The sequence below is a fragment of the Rhincodon typus genome, chromosome 48, assembly GCF_021869965.1.
Source record: "Rhincodon typus isolate 14 chromosome 48, sRhiTyp1.1, whole genome shotgun sequence".
Taxonomy (NCBI): domain Eukaryota; kingdom Metazoa; phylum Chordata; class Chondrichthyes; order Orectolobiformes; family Rhincodontidae; genus Rhincodon; species Rhincodon typus.
The window spans coordinates 3819039-3834926 of record NC_063379.1 but is presented as its reverse complement, the minus strand read 5'-3'; the positions used below and the strand labels follow the sequence as shown (position 1 = coordinate 3834926).

The following is a 15888-nucleotide window of genomic DNA, read 5'->3' as shown; positions in this document are numbered from 1 at the left end:
AGACAGGGTTGTCAATACAGTGTGAAGGCATTTACTGTGTGGGAATTACAAACAAAACGTCAAAGCAAAGCATAGTTTAATATGATATAATGCTAAATGTGCAGACATAGAGCCAAGGCACTACAATGGCTCTGGAAGATGGCTCACCAGCAACCTCTCAAGGGGCATCAAAATAAGAGCAATGATTGCTGGTGCAGCCGGCAACACCCGCACCCCTACATAAATTATACATATATTTTTAAGATTGACCTGGTTTCCTTCTATATGAATTACACGCGAAGGAAAAGTAAAATATATATTTCAGCTTTTTGTTGCAGCAGTTCCTGTTGACAGATCATCCTCCGTGCTCGTTGATTCCCTCATCTGGTGACCTTTAGATGCACGTGTGTGCAAATTTCTCCAGTCATCAAAAGAAGTGATTTCAGTGCTCTTTCAGTTGTGGATTCCTAGAGATCCACTGCATTATTGTCCCCACATTCATGTTCATCCCTTCAATGCCCACTCCCTAAGGTTTATTGTTGCATCTGTTAACTTGAAGATTAGTCTATCCTTTACTGTGAACTGTGGTCTAATTCTATTTGATAATGCTCCTGTATATTGGCTTTGAAGGTTTAATGGCTTGAAGTCTCCTGTGAATCTCCGTCTAGTGGTAATATCTAGTCTATTGATCCAGGGTCTAAAGTAATCCCCTTGTAGTTTGGGTTCATTTTCCACCATGGAAGATGGCAGAATTTGAATTCAAGAAAAAAAAATAGAATGAAGAGTCTACTGTGAAACCACTGTCGATTGTCAGGAAAATCCCATTTGGTTCACTGATGTATTTTAGGAAAGAAACTATTGTCTGGTCTGCATATGATCCACAGCAATGTATTTGACTCCTATCTGCCCCCTGGGCAATTGGGGATGAGCAATAAATGCTGATCTAGCCAGTGACAACTACAGCTAATTAATATAAATAGAAGAAAAAAGCAAATTTCTGAAGGGATGACTATTTGGACATGTTTCGAGCTTCACAACATAGTAAACATAGGACGACCGGAAGAGCAGCTCAGAAACATATATATCATGCAAATCACGCAAGACAGATTTGAGGTGATATGTCAGTGTTAAAAATCAAGAGGACTCGGGAAATCCAAAAGGCAGGTAAGGTGTGAACCATATTGCTGAGTCTGGAGGCACATGTAAGCCAAACCAGGACAAGATGGCGCTTTCCCTCCCAAAAGGGCATCAGTTAACTAGATGGGCTTTCTTGTTCATTTGACTGTTGAGATCAGACTCTGACTTCCAGACTTTCTCTTTTTCTGAAAAAACGAATTCAAATTCCAAAGTGGGATTTGAGCCCAGGTCCCCAAACATTACATTAATACAGCTAGCCATAATAGCACTTGGCCATCATTTTCGGAGTTGGGTCAGCTTCAGAGATGAAACACTACATCTACTCACCTCTCCATTTCCCTACCCAACATCGCCTCCTTAAAGTAATAGTGATGCACGCAACAGGGAAAGCAACTGTACACATCTTAACCACTCTCAGTGTTCTGGTGCAGCCATTTGTCATTACGTTGAAATGGCACTTTCTGAAGGGCAGCAGAAAATAGGAGCTGCATTTACACGTCTTGTAGGGGGCATAATCTTTGAGACGACATCAGAAAATAAGTCTCGGGATCTGTTCTTTCAGTTGAGCATTCAAGGTCACGACCAATATTGTGAAGACAGGCAAGGAATTCCCCACAGTAACGTAGCCTGACTACGTCGCCCTGAAACCAAACAACTGAAAGTGGCATGATTTGTGGATTATCTCATTGCTGCTTGTGAAAGTTTTCTGTCGACAGATTGAGTGTTGAGAGCTATAAGCTATAAAAAGAATGAGTATATTTCCAAAGAACGATTTTTCTCCAAAGCCTTTGGAACATTTAAGATTGTTCACTATTTGCAGTAAATGCAAACTGTTTCTTGCTTTCAAGAAGCACCTGCTGGTCGAGATAGTAAGAGAGCTGTGGTACAGATCTAACGATAATAAACTAGATGACTGCAAAGTTTTCAGCGAGAATGTTTCTACATTCTTTGCTTTGAATCAAAAGATTTTTTTTAACTTGGGAGTTGACATCAGTTTTTTATAAACTGTACGTACCCTCTGCTCCTGTCAGGATCCTGGTGGTCCACTTTACAGTATCCTGTCTATCTTTTGAACAATCATTTCTCCCATGTGTTTTGCCAAATAAACATTGCACGATAACAAGGGTCGTAACTTTGCTGGTAGCTGGTGCTGAATGTGGTCAATGTGTGAAGCTCAGAATCAGAGGAACAAGGCAGTTCTTAGCCTAATGCATAAAAAGAATTTTGACAGGATGTGTCTTCTCATCTGTGAACGTTACAAAAAGTTTTGTCCTTTCTGAAATGGAGAAAAATATGTGAAATCTATTTACTGCATGATCCATTAACATCAAAGTGCAAAAATATCAACAGTATTTTAATTGACATGAAGTTGTGGATCTGTTCCTGCTTTAACACTCTGTTATGAATCTGAGACACCTCCCCCACTCACATTTCGCTGATCCACAATTTGATTAGGCCCAATCTATTCATCTTACAAACTTTGCTCAACAGTGGAAGCCAAAATGAACAGGGTAACTTATTCACTTTTATAATAAAACATGTTGGAACAACATATCAGTCGCTGGTTGTAGCTTCAATTCAAATTAAGGGCAAAGTGATTATGCCTTCTTGCTTAACTTTGTGTTGCTTTCTCTCGTTCTTCTTCACTTCCGCCGCAAATGCCATGCACTGTTTTCCTTCCTGAAACCGAGTTCTATATTTTCTTCTCTCTCTCCTCAGATGCCATTGTCATCTCTCACCTTTTATTTCCCACTCAACCACACTTTCCCATTCCCCTTCGTAGCTTTCTCCATCACTTCCTTGTTTCTCGTTTCTGCATTCTCCCCCACTCTGAAGCTTCCTCCCTTTAATTTCTTGTCCTCACCACTGCACTGCCCCCCAACTGTGTCTTAAATGCTTTCTCATGTCCATTTAATCACAAAAACTATTGTGCACAACTTTGATTACATATTTGAGAATGTATAGGATTAAGTTCACTGCAGTTCAGAGAATATGTACATGACTGATCCCTGGTAAGAAATGAATATTTTATGAGGAAAATAAGGTTAAATCTCATCTGAAGCCATTAGAATTTAGTGGTGATCTTATTCAAACATACAAAACTTCAGGGTATCCGACAGAGATAGTAGGAACTGCAGATGCTGGAGAATCCGAGACAACAAGGTGCAGGGCTGGATGAACACAGCAGGCCAAGCAGCATCATAGGAGCAGAGAGGCTGACGTTTCGGGCCTAGACCGTTCATCAGAGAAGGGGGAGGGGAAGGGGGTTCTGAAATAAATAGGGAGAGAGTGGGAGGCGGATAGAAGATGGATAGAGGAGAGGATAGGTGGAGAGGAAACAAACAGGTCGAAGAGGCGGGGATGGAGCCAGTAAAGGTGAGTGTAGGTGGGGAGTTAGGAAGGGGAAAGGTCAGTCCAGGGAGGACGGACAGGTCAAGGGGGCGGGATGAGGTTGGTCGGTAGGAGATGGGGGTGCGGCTTGAGGTGGGAGGAGGGGATAGGTGGGAGGAAGAACAGGTTAGGGAGGCAGGGACGAGCTGGACTGGTTTTGGGATGCGGTAGGGGGAGGGGAGATTTTGAAACTGGTGAAATCCACATTGAGACCATTGGGCTGCAGGGTTCCCAAGCTGAATATGAGTTGCTGTTCCTGCAACCTTCGGGTGGCATCGTTGTGGCACTGCAGGAGGTCCAGGATGGATATGTCGTCTGAGGAATGGGAGGGGGAGTTGAAATGGTTCGCGACTGGGAGGTGCAGTTGTTTATTGCGAACCGAGCGTATCTGACAGGGTGGATTCCAAGAAGATGCTTCCAGCCAAGTAAGAAATTATCGTTCAGGGTCTCCCATTTCAGATGAAGGCGCAGAGGGGAGTTTATTTTCTGTCAGTGTGTCAACAGTAGCATAAATATCTTTCTCGGTGAGCAATGCAGACGGTGATATTCAATCTCATTGACACAAGCTCAAGAGATTCCTGCACTGCATGTTTGAGTTACCTCAACTGCATGTTTTGTTTTGAGCAATCAACCTGTGCCTCTGGCCTTCCTGCATTGCCGTTCTTTTGTCATCTGAGGTTAATTTTCTTCCTTTGTTTTATCTTATTCGTTGTCTCTTTCACCTGCAGATACTGTTGATTTGGCCAAAGCCCCATCGAAATTCCACACAAATCAAAAATCCTCTCTCCCTCCACCATATCTGCATTCCTGCCTTCAACTACGAATGTTCAATTTCTGATCTCACGAGCATAAGGATCTGGGAGCAATATCAGATCGGTAATGTACAGTAGTTTTTTTTTGATGCAAGGGTTCAAGGTTCGAGTCCCTGATCAGGCGATGCTTTAAGAGGAGGTGATGGTCTAGTGGTATTATCACTCGGCTATTAATTCAGTGACCCAGTTAATCTACTGGGGACCCTGATTCAAATCCCGCCATGGCCCAGGGTGCAATTTGAATCCAATGTAAAGCTTGGAATCAAAAGTCTAAAGGTGACCATTGATTGCCGTGAGTCCTTTGGGGAAGGAAACTACCATCCTTACCTGGTCTGGTCTGCATATGACTCTAGATCCACAACAATGTGGTTCATGTTCAGCTTCTGGGCACCTTCGGACGGGAAATGAATGCTACACGTCCTATCGATGAATTAAACAAATCATGCGGACCCACAGCATATAAATGTTCATATATCCTACAAGGTGCTCGTGCCATGATAATGTGGTGCAGTCATCTAATGCTCAAGGTTAATGCTTTTAGTACAGAAGTCTCCATGGCAGACGGTAAAAAATGGAAATTCAAAAAAATGAAACACTCATCTAAAGTAGCCACTAGGCACATTAAAAGAAAATAAACACGTGCTGCACTTATTCTATTTGGGGATGGAAAGCTGTCATCCTTATTTGGTCTGCCTACATGTGAATCCAGATTTATTGTAATGTGTCTAAGTCTTAACTGCTCTCTGCACAAGAAATACTGGCCTAGACAAAAACACCAACATCACAGGATTGAAGTAAAAACAAATATCCCAGTGACAATCCTGAACTTAACATTCAGATGACTACATAAAGAATCGTACAGTTTTACAGCAGACACACAGGCACTTCTACCCCAGTCTGCTCCATACCAGCCACTGCCCCAATCTGCTCCAGTCCCATTTCCAGCACTTGGCCTGTAGCCTTGGCAGTTCAAGTGATCATTTAAGTATTTCGTGAATAGTGTGATAGCTCCTGCCATTACCACCTTTTCAAGGAGAGCATTCCAGACAGCCCTCACCTTCTGGGCGGAAATATCTTGCAAACTATCCTTTAGCCTCCTTCTATTTACCTTGAATCAATGTCCTGTAGTTATTGATCATTCGATAGAAAGAGGTGAAGTGTTTCTTCCTATGGATGCCCCTCATAAAACTCAATCAGTTGCCCCTCAAGTCCCCAGCCCTTTCCAGTCTGAGGCAAACAACCCTTGTTATAATGCAACTTCTTCACCCTAGGCAGACTCTGTCTAGAGCTGAAATGCTCCATTTCAGGCAACATCATAGTGAATCTCCTCTATACCCACTCGAATGCAATCAAATCCTTCTTACACTGGGTCGAACAGACCAGCACACAGTATTAGGAGATGGGATATCATGTTGCATCTGTACAGGACATTGGTGTGGCCATGTTAATGATACTGCATACAATTCTGGTCACCTTCTACGTGAAGGATGTTGTTAGACTTGAGATGGTGCAGATAAGATTTATAAGATGTTGCTAAGTTTGGAGGTTTTGAGCTGTAGGGAGCTTTGGAGGCTGAGGTGTGACTTTACAGACAGGAGGAGGACTTACAAACTCCACACAGACAGTCACCGAGGGTGTAATCAAACCTGGGTCCCTGGCACTGTGAAGCAGCCGCGCTAACCACTGAATTGCACTCGTCACATGATGGCCAGGCCAGGTAACGATGGAAGATTTTCTTCCCAAAATGGCCAGATGGAGTTTCCCATTAACAATAGATTCATGATCATGATTAGACCCCTGGTTATAGTCCAGCAGGTTTATTTGAAATCACAACCTTTCAGAGCGTGACTCTTTCACCAGGTGATGAACCTGGTGTCATGTTACTTCTGACTTTGTCCACCCCGGTCCAACATTGGCATCTCCACATCTTCATTAGACCCCAATTCCAGGTTTTTATTGATTTCAAATTCCACAATCTGACATGGTGGTATTCAAACCCAGAATGCCAGAATATTACCTGAGTTTCTGGATTAACAGTCCAGCAATAATAACACTCGGCCATCGCCTCACCCTCAAATACTGTTTGGAGAGCCAGATACTTGTTACTTGCTCACTCTTTCTCTGTTTCACTCACTCCCTTGGCCTCATCCATACTTTCTGTCTCTATTGGCTCTCTCTCTCTCTCTCTCTCTCTCTCTATTTCAGCCTCTCTCTTGCCCTCTCTGCTTGCTTGCTCTTTCTCTCTCGTTCTCTCATGCTTGTTCTCTCATGCTCTCTCTCTTGCTCCCTCTATCTCTCTCACACACTTTCATGCTCTCTTGCCCTCCTGCTCGGTCTCTCACTTGCTCACTGGATTGTTTGTTTTCTCTCACTCATTCTCTCATACACTCTCCCTCATACTCCCTTGTTCTCTCTCTTACCCTCTCACACAGACTCGCTGCCTTGGTCTTGATCTCAATCACACTTTCTTTCTCTCACTCTGTCTTTCTCGAGTTTTTTTTCTCATTCGTTCTTTCCCTTGCATACTCTCTCTCTCATTGTCTCTCACTTTCTCTCTCTCAATCACACTTTCTCTCTCTTTCTCACCCCACCTTTTGCTCTCTTGCTCACTTTCTGATTTGGTCTGTCACTCTGTCTCTTTCATGCTCTGACTTACTCTCCCACTTTCTCTCTTTCTCACTTACTCGCTCTGTCTCTTGCACTCTCACTCACTGTCTCGTTCACTCAATCACTCACTTAATCTTTCTCTCTCTCCCTCGCTCACTCTCTTGCTCATGCTCTCTCTGCTCACTTTCCCTCTAATCTGGTCACTCCCTCTCACGTATTCTCTCTTCTTGCTCTGTTCCTTCCTTATTCTCACTCTTTCTCACTCTCTCCCACTCATTCTGTCCATCACACACTCTTTCTCAATCTCTTTCTCTTTGTCTGGCTTACTGTCTCCCTCTGTCTCTCATCACTTTTTCCTTCCCTTTCTCTCGGTCAGCCATTCACACTCTCCATCTTCCTCACTCTCTTTCTTGCTCATCCATTGTCTCACTCACACTCTCCCTTGCTCGCTCTCTCTCGTTCTGTCTCTCGTTTGGTTGTTCTAGCTCTCCTGCTCATTCTGTTTCTCCCTGATTACTCTCTCTCTTGCTCTCTCCCTCGAGCATAGGGTCTCTCATTATCTCTCTCTCCTCACTCTCTCTCTTTCACACACTATCTATCTCGCGCTCTCACCCTTGCTCACTTCTTCTCTCATTCTCTCTCACTGTCTCTCTCTGCACTCACTCGTTCTCTCTCTCTCTCTTGTTCTCTCCCTTACTTTCTGATGTTCTCAGAAGATTGTTTTTGGAATATTCCTTCTCAATAGGCAGTGAATACATAGAAGTTGAATATTTGTAAGGCAGATCTAAATAAATTCGTGGTAAGCAAGGAATTGAAAGGTTCTCCATCCACGACGAGATTATGTAGTGATGAGCTCAGCCATGAAAATAGTGAGCAGGGGAGCTAAGTGGACTACTTCTGCTACCAAATCTGTGCTCATTTGGTCATCGGCCGTTATATTCTGAAGTGCAGGTGGAGGCACGCACTGGTACAGAAATTCACATGTACTGAAATATGCATCAATAAAATAATTATAGGTTATTTTTCAAACACAAGGTCAGAAAGGACACTGAGTGAGATGTATCAGTGCAGTCAAGCATAAGTATGACAGTAATAGTGTTGGGGGTAAATTACCACAAGCTACCTTTAATTCAGTGACTTATGAAGAAATCTCTCAGACAACCAAATACTGAAACAACGATTTAAGCTTTATTGTATGTAGCAGCCAAAAATAATTTCCTTCATGTCGGCAAATTAGGCCTCACAATTCAACTTAGCTATTACCCAATTAATGGTGGAATATAGCTAAGATTCCATCCAAAACCATCTGTCTCTTGATAGGTCCAGAGTTTGATCCTTGTGCAGCGTTGCTCTCCAGTGTTCTGCTGCTGAAGAAGTTGAATTCTTGCAGGATTTTCTATATTGTTAAGCTCATGGTGTGACATTATTTGTGACACTTCTGAGGTCACTAAATCTGTCGCTTGCTTACTTACCAGGAGTGAAAGTCAGTTGTTCTCAAACTAATTTCTCTTTTCCTTGTCACAGACAGTGTTAGTTGTTGGTTCGAAAAACAATATGTCCTATCATTAACTCCATAAATTCTTCTTCAGGGCAATCATTTAGCACTGTGGCGAGTTTTCAAGCGGTTTCTTTATGTAACTTGAACCCCTTCTTTTCCCAGATAACGAATTGTTTTAACTTCCTTTTCCTTTTATCTCTGGGAGCAATTTATTCCAGAAAGAGTTATTGCTGATTCTTTTAATCCATGAACAACTATTGAAGTTCTGAAACCTGCAATGTCATTATTACCAATGTTAGAATTCAAATAGAATCGAATTCCTGCAGTGCCCAAATGAGGCCATTCGGCCCAATCCTCCGAAATGCATCCGAAGCCATTCCCCCAGCCTATCCGGCCAAACCCTGATTTACCGTGGCCAATGCACCTGGCCTTCACATCCCTGGACACTGCAGGGAAATTTAGCACGGTCAATCCATTTAATCTGCACATCTTTGAACTGTGGGAAGAAATTGGAGCATCCAGACGAAACCCACACAGACACATGGAGAATGTGCAAACTCCCTACAGACAGTCAACAAAATAACCATCTTGCTCTCAATAATTGTTTGATAGTTAATAATTTGATCATTTCTGAAAAAGACACGTTTAATCAATGTTTTCCACCTTACATGTATCAGGGCTTACAGGGCCACACAGACAAAAGTAAAGTACATGCATTATTCCTGTTCCAATTTAACAATCATCATCTCGCTCATTTTTCAGGGCAATGCTATGAAACATCAGAGTCAACATGCCTGTATAAAAGTTAAGTGAAGCTTGGCAATTAACTGACAATCATCATATAAATGGTCTATTATCTATGGCAGCTATGGCCTCTGTCAAACAGAATCAATTTGTCAACCTATCTCTATTCTCTTTTCACACATCATGAATTTGTTGTTTCAAAATACATTGGACCTATTCAGAACACCCAAATCAGTTTGAGCCTAAAAGCTTCGACGAGGTGTGTGTGTGATTTTTTTTTTCTGCCCAGCAACACTCAAAATAATATCAATTAGCCATCAACTATCAACGAAGCATTGAGTCACGATTGTTGAATCACCAAAAAGGAAGCATGCACTGTAAAAAAAAATGAAGCACGCACCATCAGTTCTATACCATGCACTATCTATTATCAAGCATTAATAATCAAGTACGTTATATAAAGCCTGAAGCAAGTACTATTAGTTGTGTTTTATGCATTATTTTCAAGAATTGATAATTAAGCATGTAATATGAAATATGAAGCGTGCACTATCCTTATATATCATGAACTTTTCTTTCAGAAAGTATTGATAATCAAGTACGTTATCTAAAGCATGAAGCATGTTGCGTATCTTGCACTAACTATTATCAAGCATCAATAATCAGGTAAGTATATAAGAAATGAAGTGTGTCCTATCAGTTATCGACCATGAACTATCGATTAGCGAGCATTGTTAATCAAGCATGCAATATAAAATATGAACATGCAATATCAATTATATACTGTGCAGTATTGTCAAGCATTGGCAATCAAGTATGCAATAAAAAACATGAAGCATGCATTATCAGTTATATACCGTGCACTATCATTTAACGAGCATTGATAATCAAGAATGTAATATAAACCATGAAGCATGCACTTTCAGTATGTGACATGCACTATCTATTATCAAGCCTTTATAATCTGTTAGCTACCAGTTTCTTATTGTTGAGCTGGGAAGTGATGTCTTTCATTCCAAGCTGACAAGGTTTTCTGCCTGGGAAGAGCTGACCAACTCTGGAGAAGTTCCTTTTCCCTCTTCTGACTTCGAATTTGCCATTGTAAGTGTCTACCATCACCTTGATACCCTCGCATCCGCTCGAAGCAAGTTTAATCTTGATCCACTTCATATTGTCTTTCTTTTCCCACTGCGGTTTGTTTTTAACTTTGAAGACCTCGGTGGGTGGGATCAGGACTTCGTCTTCATCCTTGAAGTCTGAGAATTGTTTGATGAGCACCCCCAGCTTGGTCTTTATTTCAAACAGCGTGTTGGACTTGGAATTTCTGTTCATGAACTGCATGGCTACTGACTGGCGTAAAGAGGTGGATGAGAATTGACCCAGCCGGACTTTGTCTCCCTTTGTGGCATTGAATAGGTTCTGAACTCCACGGAAAGTGAGCCGCTCCTTTTGCTGAAACTTAGCCAGAGCTACAGAGAGGAGATAATGGAAACTTTTGAAATGGAACTTCTTCTGATAGATGGCATCACTTGCTCCATACTTTCTGGAGGCTGCATTAAACTCCTGGTACAATCTGGAGTGTTGAGTATAAGCATTAATAGCCATCAAATGCTCCCTGCGCAATCCCAGTGGAATGGTGCAATTTGGTCCCAAACTTGTATCTGCATATTCCCACACTTTAAGGAAATCTCTTCTATCTTGCCATTCCTTTCTGATATAGTCAATCGCTGCCTGGTCTGTTGTGTCTGTCTGGGTGAATATATAGGCAGTAGAGCTCTTTGCCATGTCCAGATTGATGCATTTTCCACTGAGTTTCTCAGCTGAAGTTCGCTGATCTGTGAAATAAAGTGGGATTTATTCAGCAATGTTGATGCATGGTGGATACAAATGTGTCAGAGACCTACTACATTAATGTTGTGACCCCTACAAATGAGAAGCAGCAAAGCAATTATATTTTTCTGCTGTATACTGCACTGTATTGCAATCTCATAGCTGCCTCTTCAGCACGATTGGCCTAGTATTCTGCCATTCCCACTTCAGTCCTCCAAAAGAATGTCCAAGATTAGACAATTTAGGCATAGTCAATATCGGGATCAGACCTTAATTATTTGAACCATACAGTTTGAGAGGAGGTGATGGTGGAAATGTGTAAAACATTGGTTAGGCCACAGCGAACGTATTGTGTGCATTCTGGAATCCACATCGTAGAAGGGATGTGATAGCACTGGAGAGGAGATTTACCGGGATGTTGCCTTGTGTCATGATTGGTGTATCATCAATAATCAAGCGTGCAATATAAAACATGTACCGTCAGTTATATACCATGCACTATCTCCCAACAAACATTGATAATCAAAAATGTAATATAAAACACGAAACATCCATTACTAATCATACACATGCACTATCTATTACCAAGCATAGATATTCGAGCATGTAATGTAAAACATGAAACATGCATTGCCAGTTATATACCATGCACTATTGCTTATCGAGAATAGCTATTAAAGCATGTGATATAAATCATGTAACGTCCATTATCAGTTATATACCATGCACTATCTATTATCAAGCTTTAATAATTTATCACTTATCAGCCTATATCTTTGAGCAGGAAAGCAATGTGTTTGATTCGGAGCTGAAAACTTTCCCTCTCTGATAAGCACTGAGAGTTTCAGTTAAGGACAAGCTGGGGATGTTTCCCTTCGAGGGGGGGAGGAATTGAGTTTTAAAATAACTAGATGAACAAAATTATCAGGAATATAGATTATGTAGATAGGAAGAAACATTTCCCCTTGATGGAGAGATCAGTAACTGGGGAATATAGATTTAAGGTCAAAGGCAGGAGGTTTAAAGGAGATCTGTTGTAATATTATTTCACCCAGGGGATGGTGGAAATCTGGAACTCACTGCCTGTAAAGTACAGGAAGAAACTCTCATCACATTGAGGAAGTATTTAGATGTGCACTTGCAATGCCAAGTCTTATAATGCTCAGGGCCAAGAGCTCGGAAATGGTTATAGAATAGTTAGCTGATTGTTTTTGATCAGCACAGACTCGCTGGGGCCAGGGACCTTTTTCTCTGCTGTAGAGCCCTATGCCTTTTGGCTCCATTCAAAGGAAACTCAGTCTTCCACATGTCTACCACAGTATGGCTGTGATGTGGGGAAAAGTCTAAGCTGCCACAACATGAAGAAATATTCACATGCATTTGAAAATCAAGTAATATTCTTATTGACACTTATCCATCATTCAACATGGTTCATAGTAACGGGCTGTTCAACAAACGTAGGATAATCTGACTGCAGCTTATTCAATTTCTGAATCATCACAAAGAGCGTAGGGGCATTCTTAAGGGAGAAATCAGGAAGGCAAAGAGGGGGTATAAGATAACATGGACAGATAAGGTCAAGGAGAATCCAAAGAGATTCTACAAATACATTAAGATGTAAAGGCTAACTAAAGAGAGGGTAGGGACGCTTAAAGTTCAAGGATCTTGTCATTGTGTTGAACTCCAGGAGATGAGAGAGATGTTAAGTGGATTTTTCACGTCAGTTTTTACTGTGGAGAAAGAAATGGGGTCTAGATAATGCAGAGAAATAACCTTTGATGTTTTAAAAACCTTTCACATTACATCAGAAGAAGTTTGAGAGGTCTTAGAGAATATAAAGGTGAATAAATCTCCGAGGCCTGATCCAATGTATCCCAGAATATTGATTGATTGATTGATTTTATTGTCACGTGCACCTAAATACAGTGCAAAGCTTTGTTTACGAGCAGTACAGACAGATCAAGCAAGCAAAGGATGTACAGATCATAAATATTTAGAGGCGTACAGGTTACATTGCAGGTCACATTATTTGTGGCTAGAACCCATTCAACAGTCTGATAACGGCCGGAAAGAAACTGTTCCTGAACCTGCTTGTGTGTGTGTTCAGGCTTCTGTATCTTCTGTCTGATGGAAGAGGTTGTAGGAGATCATTACCAGGATGCAGATGGGTCTTTGATGATGACCACTTTTCCACGGCAGCAAGCCATGGATGGAAGGTTGGCTTCCACAATGGCCTGGGTTGTGCACAGCACCTTCGATAGTTTCTTAAAGTCCTGGGCAGAAGTTGCCATACCAGGCCAATATGCACGCGGACAGTATGTTTTCAATGGTGCACCTCTAGAAGTTGGTGAGGGACATTATGGCCAAATGGCGGAGGAAGCAGAGGCGTTGTTGTGCCTTCTTGACTGTCGCATTTACGTTTGAAATCCAGACAGCAGAGGCTGTCTGTTATCATGACTCCGAGGAACTTGATGTTCTTCATTCTCTCATCCACAGTTCCATTAATGTAGATGGGGGCATGTTCTCCCCCATTCTTTCTGAAGTCGATTATCAGTTCTTTAGTTTTGCTGACGTTGAGAGACAGATAGTTTTCATTGCACTATGTCACCAAGCCCTCTATTTTTTGCATTTTGACTCATCGATGTCGGATATGGTGGTGTCATCAGTGAACTTGCAGATGGCGGTCATTCAGAATTTGGTAACACGGTTGTAGGTATAAACAGATTACATTAGGGGGCTGAGGATGTATCCCTGGGGGGATGAGCTCCTGTGTTGAATGTTATTGTGGAAGAGGTGCAGTTACCTATCCTCACTGATTGCAGCCTATGAGTCAGAAAACTGAGGATCCAATTGCTGAGAGCAGAACCGAGACCAAGCTCTCACAGTTTTGAGATCAGTCTGGAGGGGTTAATGTTTTTGAAGCTGGAGCTGTAGTCAATAAGATGTGTGGGAAGTTGTGGGAACAATGTTGTAGGAGTAAGGAAGGAAATTACGAGACCCCTGAAGAAACATTTGCATCATCTCTAACTATGGGTGAGTTGCCTGATGAGTGGAAGGTAGCTAATATTGTACCTTTGTTTAATAAAGGTTGTAAGGAGAAACCGGGAAAGTATAGACCTCTAAGTCTGTCTTCGGTTGTGGGTAAATTGTTGGAGGTGATTATAACAGATAGGATTTATGTACATTTAGAGGGTCAAGATTTGATTTTGGATAATCAACACGGTTTTGTGTGAGAAAAATCGTGTCTCACAAGCTTGATTGAGTTTCTTGAGGAAGTTTCCAAAAAGGTTGATGATGGCAGAGCGGTAGAAGTCGTTTAGTTGGATTTCAGTAAAGTCTTTGACAAAGTTCCACATGGTAGACTAATTAATAAAACTAGGTCAAATGGGCTTCAGGGTGAGCTTGCCCTTTGGATTCACACTTGGCTTAACGCTTGGAGACAGAGAGCAATGGTGAGGGTTGCCTTTTGGACTGGAGGTCTGTCACCAGTGGTGTTCCACAGAGTTGATTCTGGGTCCTCTTTTGCTTGTCATTTATATAAATAATTTGGATGAGAATATAGAAGGCATGGTTAGTAAGTTTGGGGATGACAACAACATTGGTGGCATTGTTGACAGTGAAGAAGGGATCTTGATCAAATGGGGCAATGGACTGAAATGGCAGATGGAGTTCAATCTGTTTAAATGCGCTGTTTTGCATTTTGGTACAACAAGCAAGGGTAGTGCTGATACAATTAATGGTAGGGCCTTGCGTAGTGTTGTAGAATAGAGGGACCTGGGGTGCAGGTACATAATTCTTAAAAATTTGCATCCCATATTGACAGGATGGTTAAACAAGCGTTTGTCATGCTTGCCTTCATTGCTCAGTCCTTTGAGTATAGGATTTGAGATGTTATGTTAAGGTTTTACAGGGCACTGGTGAGGCGTCTTTTGGAATACAGTGTCTAGTTCTGGTCGCCCAGTTACCGGAAGGGCATTATTAAGCTGGAGACGGTTCAGAATAGATTTACTGGGATGTTGCTGGGTATTGAAAGTTTGAATTATAAGGAAAGACTGGATAGGCTGGGACTTTTTCCATTGGAGAGTAAGAGGTTGAGAGGTGACCTAATAGAAATATAAAAAATAATGAGAGGTATACATCCAAACGATAGTAATCGTCTTTTCCCTAAGATGGGTAATTTCAAACAAGTGGGCACACTTTTAAGGTGAGAAGAGAGAGATTTAAAAGACATGAGGCAGATATTTTACTCAGAGGGTGGTCGGCGTGTGGAATGAACTGTTTCATGAAGTGGTGGATGCAGGTGCAATTACAATGTTTAAAAGACATTTGAATGGATATATGAATAGGAAAGGATTGGAGCATTATAGGACAGTAGCAGGCAGGCGGGACTACTTTAGTTTGGGATTCTGTTCTGCATGGACTGGTCAGACCAAAGGGTCTATTTCTGTGCTGTATGACTCTAACTGCATGACTACAAGTACTGAGTGAGTAAGCAAGTGAGTGCCAGCAAACAAGTAATTGAGTGAGCCAGTGAGTGAGCACAAAGAATATGTGAATGAATAAGTGCCAGTGAGTGAAGGAGGAAGTGCGTAAGTGAATGAGCACCAGTAGAGAGTGAATCAGCGAATGCAAGTATTGACTAAGTAAATGAGTGAGTTAGCGTTAATGAATGAGTGCCAATAATAGGGTGAGTGCCTGGGTAAGAGAAAATGAATAAGTGAGTGAGTGTTTGTGAGTGATTGAATGAGGGAAACAGTGAGTGTTAGTGAGTGATTGAATGAGGGAGAGAGTGAGTGTTAGTGAGTGAGTGAGGGAGCGAGTGAGTGTTAGTGAGTGAGGGAGCGAGTGAGTGTTAGTGAGTGAGTGAGTGAGGGAAGGAGGGGTGAGTGA

General features: G+C 41.8%; 1 protein-coding gene across 2 annotated transcripts in view; it reads right to left on the bottom strand.

Moving 5' to 3' along the window:
* Nucleotides 1-10009: 10009 nt before the first annotated feature.
* The window catches only part of LOC109931807 (GPI-linked NAD(P)(+)--arginine ADP-ribosyltransferase 1-like), a 44713-nt gene continuing 38834 nt past the window's right edge, over nucleotides 10010-15888 (bottom strand). For both annotated transcript variants that reach the window (XM_048620863.1, XM_048620862.1), the window contains exon 3: nucleotides 10010-11003. In XM_048620863.1, coding sequence (XP_048476820.1) covers nucleotides 10126-11003 — 878 coding nt within the window. In that variant the 3' untranslated portion in view covers nucleotides 10010-10125. The remainder of the gene's footprint in view (nucleotides 11004-15888) is intronic.